At 47.0% G+C, this 19,840-nt stretch overlaps 7 protein-coding genes across 7 annotated transcripts; 4 read left to right on the top strand and 3 right to left on the bottom strand.

Moving 5' to 3' along the window:
- Positions 1 to 429: 429 nt before the first annotated feature.
- Positions 430 to 7,174, top strand: HOO65_010901 (transcriptional regulator; the record flags this gene model as incomplete). The annotated part of the gene is made up of 12 exons (XM_071005224.1): positions 430 to 448; positions 515 to 1,190; positions 1,735 to 2,111; positions 2,210 to 3,141; positions 3,227 to 3,420; positions 4,032 to 4,402; positions 4,503 to 4,651; positions 4,705 to 5,567; positions 5,624 to 5,952; positions 6,082 to 6,669; positions 6,725 to 6,900; positions 6,971 to 7,174. The coding sequence occupies 12 exons, from the start codon at positions 430 to 432 to the stop codon at positions 7,172 to 7,174; spliced, it is 4,878 nt and encodes a 1,625-aa protein (XP_070862723.1).
- A 100-nt stretch (positions 7,175 to 7,274) lies between these two features.
- Positions 7,275 to 8,045, bottom strand: HOO65_010900 (uncharacterized protein; the record flags this gene model as incomplete). Its single annotated transcript, XM_070999828.1, has 1 exon — positions 7,275 to 8,045. The coding sequence occupies one exon, from the start codon at positions 8,043 to 8,045 to the stop codon at positions 7,275 to 7,277; it is 771 nt and encodes a 256-aa protein (XP_070862722.1).
- Positions 8,046 to 8,998: 953 nt separating this feature from the next.
- On the bottom strand, positions 8,999 to 10,066 carry HOO65_010899 (40S ribosomal protein uS7; the record flags this gene model as incomplete). Its single annotated transcript, XM_071006010.1, has 5 exons — positions 8,999 to 9,316; positions 9,416 to 9,475; positions 9,587 to 9,710; positions 9,781 to 9,813; positions 9,963 to 10,066. The coding sequence occupies 5 exons, from the start codon at positions 10,064 to 10,066 to the stop codon at positions 8,999 to 9,001; spliced, it is 639 nt and encodes a 212-aa protein (XP_070862721.1).
- Positions 10,067 to 10,494: 428 nt separating this feature from the next.
- On the top strand, positions 10,495 to 11,110 carry HOO65_010898 (40S ribosomal protein eS25; the record flags this gene model as incomplete). Its single annotated transcript, XM_071006175.1, has 3 exons — positions 10,495 to 10,553; positions 10,794 to 10,993; positions 11,085 to 11,110. 3 exons carry the CDS (start codon positions 10,495 to 10,497, stop codon positions 11,108 to 11,110), a joined length of 285 nt encoding a protein of 94 aa, XP_070862720.1.
- A 1,964-nt stretch (positions 11,111 to 13,074) lies between these two features.
- On the top strand, positions 13,075 to 14,541 carry HOO65_010897 (F-type H -transporting ATPase subunit C; the record flags this gene model as incomplete). The annotated part of the gene is made up of 3 exons (XM_071005805.1): positions 13,075 to 13,147; positions 13,765 to 14,051; positions 14,488 to 14,541. The coding sequence occupies 3 exons, from the start codon at positions 13,075 to 13,077 to the stop codon at positions 14,539 to 14,541; spliced, it is 414 nt and encodes a 137-aa protein (XP_070862719.1).
- A 550-nt stretch (positions 14,542 to 15,091) lies between these two features.
- On the bottom strand, positions 15,092 to 16,599 carry HOO65_010896 (uncharacterized protein; the record flags this gene model as incomplete). Its single annotated transcript, XM_071005781.1, has 2 exons — positions 15,092 to 15,947; positions 16,136 to 16,599. The coding sequence occupies 2 exons, from the start codon at positions 16,597 to 16,599 to the stop codon at positions 15,092 to 15,094; spliced, it is 1,320 nt and encodes a 439-aa protein (XP_070862718.1).
- A 619-nt stretch (positions 16,600 to 17,218) lies between these two features.
- Positions 17,219 to 19,741, top strand: HOO65_010895 (RINT-1 family protein; the record flags this gene model as incomplete). Its single annotated transcript, XM_071005471.1, has 4 exons — positions 17,219 to 18,802; positions 18,861 to 19,146; positions 19,218 to 19,264; positions 19,319 to 19,741. 4 exons carry the CDS (start codon positions 17,219 to 17,221, stop codon positions 19,739 to 19,741), a joined length of 2,340 nt encoding a protein of 779 aa, XP_070862717.1.
- Between the last annotated feature and the right edge of the window lie 99 nt (positions 19,742 to 19,840).

The following is a 19,840-nucleotide window of genomic DNA, read 5'->3' as shown; positions in this document are numbered from 1 at the left end:
AATTATTTTTTCTTTTTCTCTTTTGTTTTATATCTCTTCAACATCACTGCATTCTTGTTTGGACGTGGCACTTGGTCTAACTTTGCCTCACAGGGCGCTTCGGCCATTTTCTTTTTCTTTTGTCTTTGTTTATTTTTTCTAGGCGATTTTTGTTACTTTTTTTTCTTTTTTTCGTTTTTTCTAAGAATTGAAGCGAAACCCCATATTTTCATCACGATAGTAGCAACGCTAAAGTAAAATCCTCGCCTTTTCTACTTTCTTTTCTCTTTTATTACTTACTTATACGTCTCTTTCGTGGATTGCCTAGCTTATTAGCTGTTGGCAACTGTCAGCTTCCTCTACGGCTTAGTGTTTCCTGCTAGAGAACACCCGGCCATACCGCTTTCCGCTGATTCGCCCGCCCGCCCCTCTCGCTATTATTATATAATAATGGACAAGCCTTCTGATGGTGAGCTAGTGCCGGCGCGTTTCGGACCACCTAGTACTGCTGCTCACACTATTCCACACCTGACAGGGGCGCCTCCATATTCTTCCTTGACATCGACACCGATAGCGACTGACAAGGCTGCTGGCCCTAGCAATGGTACTGGTGCCAATGCTGATCTTGCTGCTCCTTCAGATGCATCTACTCAAGCGCATGCGCCTTTAGCAGCAAGCAACCCCGTAGATCAGATGGGTGTGTCCGAGCAGGGGACCGCTCCTATCACAACAGCGATGACAGCGACGCCAGTAGCGACTGACGCTTCAGCACCAAAAGCTATCTTGCCTGCCTCCGCACCAGCAATCGCCCCGGCCCCTGCCGCTCCCTCTACACCTGGTTGTGTCTCCACGTCCGTCCCCGTGTCTACACCACTGGCCGCGCCAGTACTGGCGCCATCTGCCCCTTCATCCACAGCAACGCCCGCTACCACTCACACCCCAATTAAGCCACATCCGCAAAGTCAACAGGCAACTGCCTCTGTCGCTGCCATCTCAAACCCAAACCTTGTCCATACGTACGCAGCTGGAGGCAATGACGCTGGTACTACCACCGCTGGCAGTACTACCAGTGCTGCCAGTGCTGCAACAACAGTGGCAGTACCAGCACAGGCTTCACATGGTCGTCAAAAAGAAAAGGACCGCAAAGAGCATGCCCCACCACAAGGTGTAGAGCCAGCGCCAAAGAAGCGTAGAAAGGTTAACCACGGTGAGTAGGGCTGCTCATCAAACATCAGGGCGACTACGAATTCTAACCCTTTTTTCCTGCTATAGCCTGCATTTATTGCCGTCGATCTGTGAGTACTACACTACTTTCCTTTCTTCAGGCCTGCTCACTCTGTTTTATCCAAACATGGCCGTTCTCACGACTTTTGGTATCCTTCCATGTTTCTTGCGTAAAGCATCACATAAAAATACGAGATAGAGCAAAGCACTGAAGATTGCGCAACCTACGTCATATACAGCCTGGCCTCGTCTTGTGTAGTAAATTTCTGGCAATTATCATTACTAACATCTTTTCTCTCTGTCTAGCACATGACATGCGATCTGGTACGTGCTACGCCCCCCCTAAGATACTGGGCTCAAGTTTATCGGCCCGTACGCCGCTTTCGACCAATCACATCCGAGTTTGAAGTATCATGCTTGAAAGCGCTCATTACAACCCTCGATTTTCCTCCTTCAGTTACTTGATGTTGATGCTCTCCTAAATAACGCTGGCTGACCCATAGGCTGTATATAGGAACGTCCTTGCACAAGATGTATCAAACGCAATATTGGCCATTTGTGCCATGACGAGAAACGAGAACCCGACTCGAAAAAGGTCAAAAGCGCAGCAGCATCAACAGTAGCGGCTAGCAGTGCTGCCTCTGCGCTTACCAACACCCAAAAACAACGACAAGTCCAACAGCAGCAACAGCAGCAGCAGCAACAACAGCAGCTTCTTCAGCAACGACAGGCCCAAGTCTCAGCTCTAGATGTTTCCGCCAGCGTGACAGCGGCAGCCGTAGCAGCAGCAGCAGCGGCCTCAAATTTTGGTTTGGGTCAGGAGGATATGCTGCATCTGGTCCCGCCTGTAACGGTCGCAGAGCTCCAGGCCCAGGCCGGGGGCCTGAATAACGGTTCTATAAACCCATGTAAGTTGGCTGACACTGAGAATGGCTGTCCTGGGCCATTATTCTAATAGATTTCCTGCGCGCTGATCTTGAATGTTCGTGCTCTAACTTGCCATCAGTCATATCAATTTCTGAACTCTTCATGGGCCATAACCATTTCCATGATATACCTAATATTCACTCTAGCTACATGGCTGCGTCTGAAGTCAATAATGAATTCCAGCTGCTCAATGACTTCCTGCACACTAGCATGCTTGACGATGGCTTGGGCTTAAGTAACGATGAATCTACCGCGGATCCTGCTGCTACCTTGAGCAACAATTCGCGCCCCGAAATCCTGAACGGATTCGCCTCCTTAAATGGGAGCAACCACTTGGTCGGAAATGCTAACTCGCATAATTCTGCTGCCGGTGGTCCTCCAGTGCGAGTTGACGGGCTTTCAATTACTGGTATCGGGTCTATGCTTCCACCTCCAGACCCGAAGATTCCTACCTCCATTGCCCCAGCCACCCTAAACACATCGCCTACCACTGCCCCAGCTACAGTAGGAACAACACTAGCTCCGAGTTCTACTATTGCGGTTCCGGGAACTCTTCCAGTGTTAAATGTCCCCCCACGTGACCGTGACAAAGCTCGTCGCGATTACTATCTTCAAGCTGCAGATCCTACCGGAAACGACAACCCGGAAGAACGTATGCAGCTTGTCTTAAAGGCTAAATATGAGGCAGGCCTGCTTAAACCTTTCAACTACATCAAGGGATACCAAAAGCTGTCGACATATCTGGACTCACACATAGCACTGACTAGCAAGCAAAAGATTTTGAAGTGCCTGAACCGTTTCCGGCCCAAGTTTCGTGAGATTGCACAGGCCTTGACAGATATGGAGCTTGTGATGGTTGAAATGTGGTTTGAAAAGCAGCTATTAGAATATGACCGCGTGTTTGCTAGCATGGCCGTTCCCGCATGTCTATGGCGGCGCACTGGGGAGATATTTCGAGGCAACAAGGAGATGGCTGAATTGTTGCATGTCCCCGTGGAGGAGCTGCGTGATGTGAGTGGAATGGCTTATGGATCTCTCCTTGGGGATTGATTTACTGTCTCTATGCGATGTGGCACTATAACTAACTATCCATTAGGGCTCGATCGCATTACATCAAATCATAACTGAGGAGTCTATGGTGCGCTACTGGGAAGAGTTCGAAACTATTGCCTTTGACCCAGACCATGACACGCTGTTGACGGCCTGCTCACTCAAGTCCCCCGATGACAGTACTAATGTAACTGTTAATTGTGCCTTTTCTTTCATGATCCACCGCGACGACTACAAAATGTGAGTGCTGGTCATGGTAGCGCATAGGCGTCTATACTGTCAAATACTGACCCATTGGATCTTTAGGCCGACCCTAATCATCGGAAACTTTTTGCCCCACGACCCTAGCCATTAGAGAGCGTTCATACGTGTAGGTTGTTCTGTTCTTACATACACAAGGCCTTTGTCTGTTCGATGTCTTAGGGTAGGCCATAATAAAATAAACACCTGGCGAACTGCAGTATTAAACCAGTGCTAGAATTATTAACTGCTACAAAGAACCTTGAAACAGTCAAGGAAATGTATTTATATGTAAAGTCAACCTTTCTCGTATATAGTTGTATTCATCAAGTCACGTGAAAACTTGGGGAAAGAAGAGTTGGTGGTGAAAAGTTGGACTCCGTACCTTCCTATTTCTATTTATCACCGTGGCTATTTCTACCTGGGCTTCCTCTTGAGTTGAGTCTAGCACTTTTGGCTCCTTGATAATTCCCGTACCATCCAGTTGTCAGAACAATATAGGTGGCTCGGTATGCCAGTTTCTTCAGAGATCCAAGCTAAGATCAAAGGCCTTTGCGGTAACTATCCACCAACCATTCTTTCGTATATCGAGCATCCCATTATCTAACTAGACGAGACAAAGGCTTCTGTGACACAATATGCAAAACCATTACAACCTCCGTTGATAACCCCTCGATCAAGTCGCTATCGTCCGATATCGCATCCCATGCTCGTACGGCAGACAAGCTGTGCCAAAAGCGACTTTTAGTCTATGCCCGCGAACTCAACGAGCTTGATCGATCCGCGACTAGCCTCTGGAATCTGACCTGTCGCCTACTCAGGAAAAAGGACGAGGGCTTGGGTGTAGAACAGGCCAACTATATTTCTCCACGCCGCCAACTGCTCGTTAAAGCTACAACATTTGCCTTCCAGCTTCTGGATCTCACGCGATGGCAAGGAGGCACCGAGGCCTTGAAAAGTGTGGTGACTGAAACCCAGTTAGGTATTTACAGAATATCCTTATCGGCAGCTCGGACGTGTCTTGGTAAGTCTTTTATAATGGCCCTAGAAATGAACCATTTATCTTGCTAACTTGGTTATAGACGAAAGTGAGCTAGACTCTTGCCTTGTCGTACTTAAACGTAGTGTTGAGTTTAGTGAGGGCTTGGCTCGCAAGGAAGAATTAACCGACGAGCAAAAGCTTATTCTTACCAAATATGACGCCGAGTATTTCGTCCTCCGTACAAGCCTAGTGAGTTCGTACTAACCAGTGGCGTGTACTGTTATTTCTAACCGCCTTTCAAGTCTTCAAAACAGGGCAGACTCGATGTCGCGAATCACATGTATGATAAAAGCAAGACCCTTTTCCAAAGTCTCGATTCTATCTACTCCGAAAACCTAGCAGAGGTCATCCTAGATATTGGCAAGGGTCTGATGCGTAAAAAGGACTATAAGCTGGGTGTCACTTGGTTGAAGCGTGCATATGAGATCATAACGCTTCATCACATTGATAAATTGTCACGTCTTGGTATTGAGCAACGACTCACCATTATGCAAACCTTGGTGCGTGGCCATCTTCTTGAAGAAACACCTGAAGGGCGAGAACACGCCAACGAGCTGATATGCCAGCTGGAAAGCGATATCGGACACTTGCCTGCTGTTTTGCTGCTTCGTATTCATGCTCTGAAAGCGGCCCCCCAGGAAGAATTTGATTCTGAGGCGTTTGCGAGCACTCTGGAGCGATTTTCCCGGACTCCGGGTCTGTCGGAATCCCAATTTAAGACTGTTCTCCATGAAGCAAAGATGCTAAAAGAAAGAAGTCCATTTAAAGCCTTGTCGGTTGCCAGGACTCTACTGTGCGATGTCGCCATTGGCTCGGGAAATCATGATTGGATTTCTAAGTCACTGATCATCGTCGTGTGGATGTATGCTGCGCTCGATGAACCGGATACGGACCATTCCTTGAGCATTACTATCAACAACGTGCACCAGGCGATTCAGGCGCCCGTTGACTCTATGACGGCTGGGGCGATTCAATCAGTTTTGTGGAAAAGGATTGAAGCTTCAGTTACAAAAGCCCGCCTTTCTGACGCCGAGACATGGTGCCAGGCTGCTCTACATCCACTTTTTGAGAATGGCGGTGTTGCCAACCAAGGGAAGCTTGGGCGGTATGCATGAATTCTTTTGACTAATATGAAGCATGCCTGTAACTAACGCAACATAGAAAATTGATATTCTGTGCTCTAGAGAAGAGCGACTTTGAAAAGGCAAAAGAAGTATTTCACAATCTCCCCGAATCTGTGCAAAAGGAGCAAGCCACCGCCTTCCTCATGTTCAAAGTTGCAACTAGAAGCAAAGACAGCGACTTTGCGGCCGCTTGTCTAAGGAACATCACCCACGCTACCAAGGCTAGCAAAGACATCCTATACGCTTGTGTCATGGACTCTCAACATGCTGGGAATCTCGATACCGCCATTATTGCCATGAAGAACCTAATGGAAGTTACTGAGGCTGTTCCAGACTCGAACATGCATGTGCCAAGTTTAATGCGCTGTACGATTCGTTTGCTGTACCAAAAGCTAGATCGGGGAGTTATGAATGAGCTAGAAGACATTGCTACAGACCTTTGCATCGTGTTTGAAGCTGGTTGGTACTGAACTTGATTTTGCTTGTACACTCCAGGTGCTAACATCAATGAAGCTTTGAGAGCGATAGCAAAACTCCCCAAGAATGCCAAGGGAGGAAAGCTATTCCCCACACAAGAGCTAGACTGGTTCAACCAAAACTCATATAACACAGCTCTAAAGCACGTAGACACATGGCCACCGATGCTAGTATGCCGCTTGATGAAGGTTTGTTTGGCAATCACTGAATTCTACCCCGAGGATATATCTATTAGCACCTCTCACGATCTTTCCTTAAAGAGGCTCTGTGGCAATTTTGTTATCAGTGCTGCACTCGCTGCTCTTGCTCGCTCAGAAGAAAATGTTAAAGAAAGACATCAGGCTTACCTTGAGCTACGAAAGCATGTCACGGCTTACGATGAAGAGTTTGAAGCCCGGAAAGATACATACGAGCCGTACATACAAAAAGACCTAATGGCTAAGCTTTCGGTACTCTATGTATTCGACTTTGAGGCTGCTGCAGCCCAGAAAGAATGGGACGATATGAGGACGATTGTAGGCAAGTCTGTTGCTACGTGCCCTAGCGCAGAAATGCTTAAAGGCATGGGCGACTACATGCTGTCTCTAACCGACATCCCATCACGAGGTTGGTGCAATATTCCAGGACTAGAAGAGTATGGTATATTTCTAACAACTAGCAGAGCTTTATCGCATCTTGCAGCTTATAATTAACGAAATATGGAAACTTGAGCAGTTCGACAGTGCCAAACTGGCTAAATACATGCGTTGTCTATTCCAAGTTGTATTGCCCTACTCCGAAGACCTTGCACTTGAGACTCTGAACAATGTTCTCAACATTGCAAAGGACGGCCCGGCAGTGAGTTTCGCCTGTCTTTATCTCATAGTCCAAGTAACAAAGGCTAATAAATACCTAATAAATGACATAGAAATCGACAATATTTCCACCGGATGAACTGGAATGGATTACTATCATGGCTTTCAACCACGCCACAGATCTATGGAGTTCTGGAAATGACGAAGCAGCAAAGATATGGTTCGAAAAGGCATTGAGCCTTGGGCATTATCGCGCAGATGATGGCGTGTTTGAAGCACACTTACAGGAACGATTCATGAAGCTGCAATGGAACTAGACATTTTGCCGTACATGAAGCGAAGTTAAATTATACCATGCATATTAAATACATAAAACGCAACCACTTCATTATTGTGACTAGCTAACTGTTTGTTAGTCTACTCCGACATTGGAACACGCTGGAACATTCCCACATGCGAAATGCCCTCCTCATTCCACGTTCCCATCTCCTCGTCGACTATAAATCCCCACCGAGCCCACGATCTACTAGCTTGCACCTGCGCATGAACACAGACTAAGCCCTTGAATTTCAGACTTTCGCCGCTACCTTCGCTAGTTGGAACCAATACTGAGCCGAATGATGTCGCATTTTCCGAGATCCACTTCAACGCCGACCGCACGAGGACACCTGCGATGCCCTTCCCACGATACTCTTTCTGAACCGCAAGTCGGCCAAGCTTAAAATACGGCTCGCGTCCGTCATGCATAATAGTAGCACGGTCAATCAACGCCATGCCGTTTTTGTCGATCTTTATGTTGTGGTGAGTGCTAGGAGCAGCAGATCTTGTTTTAGTAGGGTCATCTGTTTGGGGAACACCACTCCAGTAACTCTCTCCAGGCGTCGGGTGTGGTGCATGGGGAAATGGGACTATCCGGACCGTCCCAACGGGAATCTTGCGTGCTGTGATACCATCAGCATCTGTGACGGTATCATACGCAACCAAATGACAGCTTCGTGAGTCATCAGCATCAAATTCAGATTCGGGTGGGACATTCTGTTCAGTGATAAAGACGTCGGTGCGGACTACCATAGAGTCATGGAAGATAGCAGGAATCAAGGGCTGCTTGGCGGCGGGGATTTCGCGCTGGTAGGCCGTTAGGTCCGTTGGTGGTAGGTATGAGATGGTTATTTGGGAGTCTGTGGCCATTTTATCGTAGTGAAGGAGGGAGTGGGTGTTTGTCTGGCTTTGAGTATTAAGAAACTGATAGGGATGGCAGCATGATATTTATACATTTTTGGAGACTGATATTAGGCTTTGATGACGGAACTAAACATCTTTTATTTCCGTCTAAGAATAAAAATGGTCATGTAAAGCGGATCCACACCGTGTAGAAGCGTCGAGAATCGATGGAAACGCAGCACTAATGTCAAAAGAAGGGCGCAAAATATCTCATAGTAGAGAAACGAGATCACTTACATGTTTATCAGTAAAAGCGTTTGCTTTGCAATATGGCGGTTATCCGCCAAGACGATAAAACTTGCAGGACTGTCTAATCTTTCCATGTTTGACATGGTGCAGAAAAGGGAACAGCGAGGAACATGACGTTACACGGCACTTGCTCAACTGGATGCTATCATAATGCGTGTGTAACGTGGACCTGGTAAATACATTGATGATATGATGGCTTTTGCTATATCTAGGTGTGTGTGTATTATTTCCGCATTCCATTGCTGCTTTGTCTGTCTTTAGGGTTATGTTCAGACCCAGTGCAAAATTTGAGCCCCAGCACTTTCAAGGTGACACCTTCAATATCCTCTCAGGCATAAATATAAGAAGAAGCAGAACTACCACAAGCAAAAGGGGAATCGGCAAAGTTCCAGAAGAAAAAAAGAAGAAAAAAGGACTTCGTTAATCCATTCATGGGCCGGCTACAATTGATAGATAGCTTGTTTTGCCCTTTAGCATAGCATTGCCGTGCGCCGCGTTTTCGTACCCTTTCACGCAAAAATACAGAGCCGCTCGAAAGATGCCTAAACCACACCATGTAAAACCATTTCCAGAAAAAAACTTTTTTTTTGAATTCTCCCATTTGTATTGATTCTCTCTTTCTTGTCCTTTTCTTGATCCAATGAGAAAGAATTTCTCCAAAGCTTCTCCGTTTACCGGTTGCTCTTGGCGACACGCTCCAGCTCATCCTTCTTCTTGATGGCATAGGAGTTGCTGGAACCCTTGGCAGCGTTGATCAGCTCCTCGGCAAGGCACTCGGCAATAGACTTGACGTTGCGGAAAGAAGCCTCACGAGCACCGGTGGTCAGCAGGGAGATGGCTTGGTTGACTCTGCGCAGGGGAGAGACATCAACGGCTTGTCTGCGGACGGTACCAGCGGAACCGATACGAGTAGAGTCTTCACGGGGACCGCAGTTGACGATGGCATCAACAGCGACCTGGATGGGGTTCTGGTCGGTCATCAGGTAGATCTGTGTAGAGTTCTGTGGTCAGAATACGAGGTCTAAAGGTGATAGATAGAGACTTGACTTCTCCTGCTGCGGAGCGTCACTGAATGGGGTTTAACTCACGATCTCGAAAGCGTGGGCAACGATACGGGTAGCCATCAGCTTCTTACCGTTGTTGCGGCCCTATTATCACAAATTAGTTAGCGTGTTAACAAAAAATGAAATTGGAGGCTTTGCGTATGGACCTGGCTTGGCCAAGAAAGCAAAATGCCTAAGCTGAAGGGTGAGACTCACGTGCATCATCAGAGAGTTGGTCAGGCGCTCGATGATAGGGCAGTTGGCCTTGCGGAAACGCTTGGCGGCATAACGGCCAGCGGTGTGGGTAACGTAGACGGGGTGACGCAGAGAGATGTAATCGCTTTTCTTAAAGTTAGTTTGGTGTGTTCATAATGTGGGAGATGGCGGAAATGAGAATGGGCGTTTCGTACGTCAGAGAGATATCGCGGACCTCAACCTCGGTGCTGCAATTATTGTTAGTTTAATCATTCTACATGCTTGTCCTCGTCTGGTTTATCAATCCGATTGAGACTAAACGTTGGGCGAAATTTCATCTTGATTTTTGCCAAAGCTTCATCGCAAACGCATCACCGGGAGAGAGATGGCAACGTACTAATCCCACTTGTTGAACAGACGGACCTGACCATCGGTCTGGACGTCCTTGGGCAGGACCTGGTAGGCGTTGGCCTGGACTTCGACGTCACCGCTGTCGCTCATGTTGACTGTGATCGCGTTTCGACGGGGAAAAAGGGGTCGGTTTGGCGAAATGGTAAGGTCTCAACACGGAGAGACGTCGTCAATGTAATCTGGAGATTCTGGGTCTTTGTGAGATTTCCCAATTCCAAAATCCAAAGTTCGAAAACTAAAGTGGGTGCGCCTACCATTCACTAACAATAGTGGGGCACCCTTTGCAGCAAAATAGGGTGCAACCAATGAGCTCTTGTTGTGGCTCAAAAAGTCCCCACATGACCTAGGGCTAAGCTGCCCTTTTGTGTGTGTGCCCTGTGTGCCCTCATTGATTATGCGGATTACTAAGGATTTTGAGATACCCCAAACCTCCAAAGCCAATACTATCGTTTCGCGACCCCTCGAAGATTAATTCTTTCTTCCAGCGACACCATCCAAATTATCACACATCAGACAATATGGCGCCCGCGGCTAAGAAGCAGAAGAAGAAGTGGTCGAAGGGCAAGGTCAAGGACAAGTGAGTACACTCTCTACAAGCATCGCCATGCCACCGTTCTGTGCTGCAGAAGACCACATCGTTGTTGTCTTTCCGCTTAATCACTCGCATCAAAGTGTGTGGTGAGATGAAGACATGCGCTGCAAACCTTGTGTTCTCGCGGAAAGAGATCAGCAATTCGATTTCTTCTACAGAACTCGCACTGCATTTGACAAGCTCGCTAGTGATGGCTACTTGATGTTAACCGCTTATTTTCTACAGGGCCCAGCACGCCGTCTACCTGGAGAAGAACGTCTCTGAGAGACTGCACAAGGATGTCCAGTCCTACCGCCTCGTCACCGTCGCTACCCTCGTCGACCGCATGAAGATCAACGGCTCTCTCGCCCGCAAGTGCCTCAAGGAGCTTGAGGAGGAGGGTCTGATCAAGCCCGTTGTCCAGCACAGCAAGATGCAGATCTACAGTATGTCACATCAAACTCGGTCACAACCAACTTGGCTTGCTACATTAGAAACTCAAATCAGACATCAAGCTAACAATACTTTCTCTTCTAGCCCGTGTGGTCTCTGCTACTGAATAAGCATTTTTCATTGGATGGACTGATGCTGGAACGCGATTATGGGTTGCTTTTGCATGGGATGGTCAGGTTGTTGGCGGAAAATACACCAATGGCACAAAAGCCAAATTTGTTATGAATGAAGACCGCTACCAATGAAACCTGGACAGGTACAGGGCGCTTTTGTCGTAATAGACAATGCGTTTTGCAAGACATCCTCATGAAAATTAAGATATTGGATGATTCATATAAATGGTCACGGGGATGTGATGTCAGCATAGCAGCAGGAGCTGACAACTTCTAGCCATCCACCCAATATGCGTAAGGAATGAAAAAAAATACAATCAAAGACCGCCCGTAGATGAGGAAGGTCTCTTGTGGATACTTCTAACTGTGCATTTTAAGGACTACGTGACTGGTGTTTAGGCATAAGCCTGGGAGAATGAAAGGCTCACAAGCTGAATCTAACCAGAGTGAAGATCTTGACCAAGTGGCCTTGATCTTGATAATGGGGAAGCTCGCGACGGAGTGAGGCGCTTTATGTCCACAATCGGTACGTCCCTATCACAGCTTAATTATCGCGATAGAGATGAACGAGTGATTTGTCTATCAAATAACGAACGGCATATAGTCCATTATATGCTAGCTAGCCTGTCAAGTTATGAAGCCGAGAATAGTATACCGAAATCGGTGGCACATAACCTAGCATTAAGAACAAAGGTCGTGGTGAATTTAGGCTGAGCTAACCTTCACGAGCGCTCTGATGGTGGCTTTATGATTAACAATTACTGGAGCAAAGAAGAGCTGCAGATAGTTGGTGTTAAGTCAAGTTCAGCTCGCTGAATTCAGCCCTCCCTGGCATTTCTGCCCCAAACATTCATACATAGAAACAGTAAGGACTTTTTGTTATTCTTGGTAAGAACAGGATCCAACGAAGCTGTTGCATAGCGTCAAGATACATAGAAACTGAAAAACAAAGAACGTCGAAAAAATCTACTTGTCCTAAAAGAAATAGGTAATAGCGTGCGTCATCACATCGCGACTTCTCAGATTGCTATCTGATTTGGACATCTACGAGTTTCTCCTGCCAATTGGTTTGTAGAGGGAGGGTGCTAGTTCTCCATTGTCGGAAAACAAAATATGGAAACAGGTACGGGTACAACAACAGGACGGGAGGCTTGGGATGACTTGGTTGAGCTACTCCATCGTCCCCAGTTATTCTGCAGTAGGACCAGATAGATGAACCCTGGCCAAACGGGCGATAGGCTGGTTCACGATGGCAACCGGAGAAGCTATTCTTGTGCGTATAGCGCTGATGTTCAAATCATTGAGGTGCGTGATGAGAGAGATTATAGTTTCCTATTTTTGCAAGGTTCATTGAATTCTCTAGACCTAGGCCTTCACATTACAGTTGTAGGGGCTACTTGGCTTTCCTTAAAAGGTCTGGAATGCATTCGGTTTTGGGGCTTCAGCGGGTGACCGACAATCTTCAGCACACAATGGTGATGGGTACTAGGAGTTTTTTTCTTTTTGTTACTGAGATACTTCTGTCACGTATAGTGAAATGCGGGGTTCTGGTGGTACTTGTATATGCTGCAACCTGGGTTTGTTGACACCTGAGGCCACGACTATCCTGGCCCTGTTATAGTCACCGAATGGCTCAATGGCTTGTTGAGGGTCCCCTAGGCGCTATTTTGTGCTTTTTTAGTGCTCGAAACCACTCCAACGATCCACTATTCTTCCACCGTTGTGTGTCCGACTTCCTCCGAGCCATCTGCAAGGTCCGCTCTTATTGGCTTGAAATTTTGCTGTCCCCGAGCGTTCCTCACTGGGTTTTACTTTCTTGCCCTTTTTCTACCTTTCTACTCCTTTTTCTTTCCCCTTCCCCAAAGCTCCATAAGCTTCCTCAAAACTCCTCGCACATCCCAGCGGCCTTCTCTTTTCCTTTCTCCTTGTTTTCCATCATCCCCTCCTCAAAAACCATCATAATGTCTTCCCGCGTTGTTTCTCGCATTGCCTCTGCGGCTAAGGTCGCCCGCCCCTCGCAGCGCACCTTCGCTGGTAAGAAAACTCTACATCCCCATTGCTGTTCTCACTAGGGCTCTTGCACCATTGAGCACCAAAATCAAAAGAAACATCAATTGGTAGCCAGCAAACGATATTCCCATCTCGAAACCCATCCAATTGTTCTAGGCCATGGTTGAAAATAACCTTCTGTCCTTTTCTACTTGGATTCACAATCACCGTTCGGGCCAATGGCTTGCTTCTCCAATGCCAATTGGCCTCGGAATCAGATAGTATTGTGCGTGTGCCTTGTCTCCTAGCTCAATGCCTGCCGAACAGGTGTCCTGAAATCGAAAACAACCTAGCAAGTCAAGCCAAGTTGCAGCCCGAAAATGGAAAAAAAATGCACGAGGCTGAAAAATAACGCAAAAACACTCATCTGGCTTCCGACTTCGACCGTCGCCTCCGAACACGACATCACACAATACTATAAGCCTACTTTTGGTCTCGTGATACCAATTGGTTGTTCGAGATGGGACTATCGAATTGATTTGCACTATAATCATGTTGAGTCTGCCTACTTGCTGTTTTGATGCCAGCTTGATGGTGATGTTTCTTTCGTGATGACTTGGATTATACTAGAAATATGGATTGCTAACACGCCCTCAAAATAGCTGCCCGCCAGCAGCTCGTCGCTCGCCAGGTTGTCGGCCGCCGTGCCTACTCCTCGGAGGTTGCCAACGCCATGGTTGAGGTCTCCAAGAACATTGGTATGGGTGCTGCCGCTATCGGTCTGACCGGTGCTGGTATCGGTATTGGTCTGGTTTTCGCTGCCCTGCTGAACGGTGTTGCCCGCAACCCCGCTCTCCGTGGCCAGCTGTTCTCCTACGCCATTCTGGGTTTCGCCTTCGTCGAGGCCATTGGTCTGTTCGACCTGATGGTTGCCCTGATGGCCAAGTTCGTAAGTTATACACCCCTCCTTCATTGTTTCCGAGGAGCAACAAGAGCTTCCAACAACCTATATATCCGTTCCCCACATGTATGCTAATCAAGTTTTCTTTTTCAGACTTAAACTCTGTATCAAAATCACATCACGGTCTACGAGGCTTTGGGAAAACTGGCATGCTGAATCTTGCGAGAGTGTCTTTGGCAAGCTTGCGCTGCCTCCCTTCTGTACCAATTTAACCACATTTTCCACGTACCTTTGTTTTTTGTTCTGCTGCAATGCACTTGCCAGGAGGCTATTGTGACCACACATGATAAAAAGTCATTTACACGAAAATGAAAGCATTGGCAAATCCATCATCTCGCGGGCCTCAAAGACTATCATAATAGAGTCTAGAAGAGGCTAATGCTTTGTTCTCGCTGCGTAGTATGCTGTAACTGAAAGTTATTAGTTTCCGACACCAACTAGAGAAAAAGTGATACCCCACGAAAAGGCCGAGACATAATTTCAATGTCTCCACTTTCATCACAGACGAGAAGAAAAAAGATTTCCTCCCCAAAAGTAAGAGAAGAAGGCTTCAAGATTACCAACAACAGTACTCTCGCTGGCTTCCGCGTTGCTGTCCTTTATTTCTAATTTTCCCCAGTCCGCTTCTTATGGGCAGACTCGCCTTCGTCCCAGATGCTCTTTGCACCCTCGCTCCGTTCCCCAGCAAGAAAACCGAGTAAAGTAAAATAAAATAAAGCGCCTTATTTTTGAGTAGGTTCGGGGCTCGGGACATCGGAGAAAAGGAACATTGCCAAAGAAGATGTAAGATCCCATGGAGCCGAAGACAAGAAGGATTAACAGAGGGAAACACAAATAACCCCAAGGGTAGGTAGAAAGTTTTCATCGTGATATATAAATGAGAATCACAGAGGGATACATAATCAAGTAACTGATGATAATTTGTATTGATAATAGTTGGAAGATGAGGGTAAATAATAGGGTTTATGGGTTTAAATCCAAGATATGGGCTCCACTTAACACTCTCCACCTCATCCTCAAGCCATCATTCACTGCTCTGGCGTCCGTCCATTCAAGTATCGCCAAAGACGACTCATGTCCTTTACCTTCACGACCCGTCCTTGTTCAGAAGAGTTGTACGTGGTTAGCCGTGCGTCCTGACAGGACTCAGCGACCCAAGGTGCATCTAGCTTGCCCTCGTAGGGGCCGATATCATTTATAGGCCTCAAAGAGCCTTTTGACACTTCAAGCCCCTCGATAATATAAAGGTCGGAATTCATGAATTCCGATTCCTCGATCGCAGTGTATTGGCCTGATTCTGTTTTTTCAATGGGGAACATGCCGTCAAGGTAGTGCTGGACAAACTGATGGCCACTAGTTTCCTCAGATGTGCGAGCAAAGACGCGCCCAATGTAGTTGGGGATATGGCCCTGTGGGTGTTTTAGCGTTGTAAAATGGAGGACACTTATAAGGGAGACATAATCAGTAGTGTGGGCATAATGCTCGATGTAGTATATAGCACGATCTTCGATATTTTCGAGAGGTTCGTCATTAGGCGTCCTTGATGCAGGCATATGAAGGTTACCAGGAGGATCTATGAGGCTGCTGGAGGGTGCATTGCCGCTGGAACTGTCAAAAGACTGCGATATGCTCGAATTGTTGTCTGGAGTAGTTGAGCGAGCAGGGCTATTGAAGTGGTTGGCCGCGTTTCCAAATGTGTACACCTCAATCTTTCTCACTAGGTCTTGAGGTAGCTCCTGGAGAGCCCAGTCAATGACCATGCTTGTGATAATACCTCCTTGTGAATGAGAAATCAGGACGACTTTTTCAATATCAGGGTTGATTAGTATCTGTTTGATGATCGCGTAGCAAGAGCGAACGTCACGAGTGGCATAGCCGAAACATCTTTGGAATAGACACTCGACTAGATCGAACAAAAGACCCTAAGTTCTGTTGTGGATGCCCATGACGGGACGCCGGAAAGTGATGGCTAGTCGATCGATACTGTTTTGTAACCAACGTTGGCTAATTCAAGAAAGCATTAGTTTTGGAGATTACGATACTACGTGGGGTTGACATGGTGCCTAGCTTACCCGGTGCTAACACCATTGATAAAGACCCATTGCTCCTTGCTGTGCTGGTCATCAAAAGACGTCAGGTCTGGATGTGACCAATAAATCCTTTCAGGGCCATTGAGAAATAGCCAGCAGACCAAGTTGTTTATCAAAACAAAAATTCCAATATAAAGGGCCGACACCCATACTGGCAAAGTAGCGAAAGGTAGAAGAGCAATCAGGAGAACGAACTGGAAGAGCAACAGGAGAAACTGAAGAGCCAATATTGTCAGGTTTCCAGGGCTCGGATACAGCTCGTTCATGGACCCCGAGTTGCATGGTGTCAATGGGAAGATGACAGAGGGGAAGTTCCGAAGGTATTGTATACAGAGGTATGCATCTTGGAGGAGGAGAAGAAAGGCAGAGTCGGTGTAGCTGTAGTTCGTGATCAGAACATCGCCAAGTTGCGAGCCAAAGAAGACGGTTCGGTCCGGAGACGGCATTGGGCCAATCCCCTTGGATTGACGAGAGAAGCCGTTAAAAATCGAGATGTTGTTTGTCGTGCGCACACTATAGAATAGGACTCGCAAGGCCTTTTTCAGATGCGGCTGCTTGGGGTCGATAGAGATGGATCCCTATTGGAATGAAGGATGCATAAATAATAGACTGAGATAATTCAAATAGATAAAACACTGAAACTAAGCGATGGTGAAGCTATACTAAGAAATGAATGGGGGGGTGGCTATCGATATTGGAGATGATGTACTTTGTCAAAAAAAATCTATATTTGTTGTGGACACACCATAAGTTATATTTTACTAAGCAATCTTTGATTAACTGTTTGCAAATCGCAACTACCTGTCATCACAAGACAGGCTTGGAGATCGATGAAGCCAAGCACTTGCCTCAAATGACGTTGACTTTAACTGTTTATCGATAAGAGCTAGCGTCCTAGAATGCCACCAATCGTGTGCTGCGAGCTTGCCCCACTCAAAGTCGGCTTCAGGCTTCAAGGTGGCAGTCTGATGTTCTTCTAGCAAAAGCGCTTCTAGAACAGCTCGCACGCTCTATTCCCTATTTTAAATCAATTTACGACTTGAAAAAGCTTCAGCGGCATACAAAATGGCAGAAATGACGCCCGTTGACATGCGTATCGCCGACTACCTCGACGATAAGCTACAAACCCTTGACGATTTTTCTAGCCTCGACGAGCTCTTAGCTAGTGTGGAGGACCAACGTGATCAGCTACAGAGACAACTGGACTCGACAATAAACGAACTTGACTACGCTAGAAGTGCTCAAGACGTAGAGGAAGCCAGTCTCAACGATAGAATCGCTGAGTTCCAGCAGCTACAAAGGAAAATTGACGAAAGCGTTGCTACAGCTTCAACGGCAGCTGCCCCGACCGAAGCTATCCAGCGTCTTCAAGAGCCTCTGCGCAAAATTCAAACTGTTGAATTGGCCAAATCATACCTCGAGCTGTTACAGGATGCACATGATCTGAAAACTCAAGCCCTAAAGAAGGTCGTAGAGAGCCCTAAAGCTGCCATAGTTCCTTATGGGCAGCTCAAAGGCCTCGCAGACAATATGCGCAAGCTACACAGCGCAGCAGACGAAGCTGCAGTTCATCTTGTTGGATACATCGAAACCTTGGCAACAGATCTATGGGCTGAACTGAAAACTGCCACGGCAACACAGCTTGAGACTATTCTTGCGGCGCGAAAATGGCCAATGGTTGATCCTGAATCGGAAATGGACGATGAGTGGATTCTCTGTGTCGATAAGGTTCTGGAGCTCCAGTCAAGCGAGATTCTGTCTGCGAAGCACGCCGTGTCCCTTTTGCCGTTTGATATCATGTGCCAGGTCTTTATCTCGGAGTTTGAGTATCACTTCATGAGCGACAAGCCTACTAGTGCGGCACAGTCAGCAACAACGCACTGCTTCCCCTGGTTTCTTGCCACTATAGAGAAATGGGAAGACTTCTTTCGAGATAATCTGGGCTACTTGATGGCGTTGAAGGTTAAGAACACTCCCGTAGCTAATAACTTGGTCTATGTTGATCCGGTTTGTGCCTTTATTACTACCATGCTCCCCGCAATGCAGAGGAAGGCAGAGCTTGTGTTGAAGGAAATCTCGGGCAATGGTGCATTGCTCAGCCGGTTCATAATTGCTCTGATGGATTTTGATGACAGCATCAGAGCCAAGTTCAACTATGACGATGGCAGCCCGGACGGCTGGGCTGGTCTAACCACTACTATTCTGGACAAGTGGTTTGACCCCTGGTTCATGGCAGAGAGAAAGTTTGCAATGGAACGACTACAGTCTATCATGGAAGCACCAGACTCCAAGACTATTGATTACGACTATGGTGGGGCTGGCAAGACCAAGCCCACAAAGGGTGCCGTTAAGGTAACTGACCTACTCAAGTCTGTTACCATGCAGTACCAGCGTGTGCGAAAGTTCAAGCACAGACTCAAGTTCCTCATCAATATCCAGCTAGATATTATGGATGAGTATCACGATTACCTAAGCAATAGTCTCCAGGCATATCAAGCCATGACATCAACCGTGGGCCGTACATTGCATGGTTTAACCAAAGAGCAGGCGGCCGCCCTAGAGGGAACTGGCGGAATGGAGTCGTTATGCAAGGTGTATGGTAGTTCTGACCATATCATCACAACGCTCAAGGACTGGAGTAACGAAGAGGTAGGGCCAACCAGACCAAGGACTTGAACCAAGCCCATGCACTAACATTAAATTATAGTTTTTTGTTGCTCTTTGGTATGAGCTTCATGGGCGTACCAAGAAGAACGACCACAAGCGTGTGACGAGCGGCGTGAGTGTAGAACAAGTCAAGGACCGGATTTCAACGGCAGTAGACTCAGAAACAAGAGAAGGCGTACTGTTTGATGAGACCATCATGGCCTACACGCACAGAAAGAAACTAGCACATGAGTTGCTAGTAGGAGCCATCGTCGAGTCCCATAACAAAGCCCTAAGGCTGTACACTGGGCGCTTGCAGTGGACCACGCTTCTGGAAGATACTGCTGGTATGTTGCATCGTTTTTGTATCTTTAGGTATCCTAGTATTGTGTGTTGTACTAACTTAGTGTGGCTGCAGACATTTCTTCCCTATCCATAACACCCGAGCTTGAGACAACACTCAGCGTATGTTGCCATTCCATCCTTCCTTACGATTAATCTTACTGACACCTTAGTTAGACTATCACCCGCAACCTTGAATTCCTCTCCAAGATTCTTGGATCGGCCCCTCTCCGGCGTACCTGGCGTGATGCCCTCGACAAGCTGCAGTTCTCTTTGTGGTCGGATGTATTGACGCGACAGAACTTTACAGCATACGGAGCAGCACAGTTTGCACGCGATGTCGAGGCGGTATGCTCAGTTATTGAGAGATATATCCCTGGCGCATCAAGCTCAATCAATAGTCTTGCTGAAGGCTCTAGACTCCTCAATCTACCGATCGAATCATCCGAAGAGAACCCGTTAACGCTAAAGAAAGTTACAGATATGGTGTTCACCGACAATACTGAGGCCAAGAAGGTGCTTTCGGAGCTGGGAATGGAGAACCTAAGTCCTGTTAATGCCCGGAATATCTTAGAACGCAGAGTTGAGACTCAAGACTAGAGCACGCCAGGGCAAATAGAGATATATCGCGGGATAGGGAGGATAAGACTTGATTGTTCTCTGAAGAAAAAGGAAGGAAAAAAGAGTAGATGAAGAGGG

Source organism: Ceratocystis lukuohia (assembly GCF_044167205.1).
Source record: "Ceratocystis lukuohia strain C4212 chromosome Unknown Supercontig1_pilon, whole genome shotgun sequence".
NCBI lineage: Eukaryota > Fungi > Ascomycota > Sordariomycetes > Microascales > Ceratocystidaceae > Ceratocystis > Ceratocystis lukuohia.
This window is presented reverse-complemented; position numbering and strand designations above follow the sequence as displayed.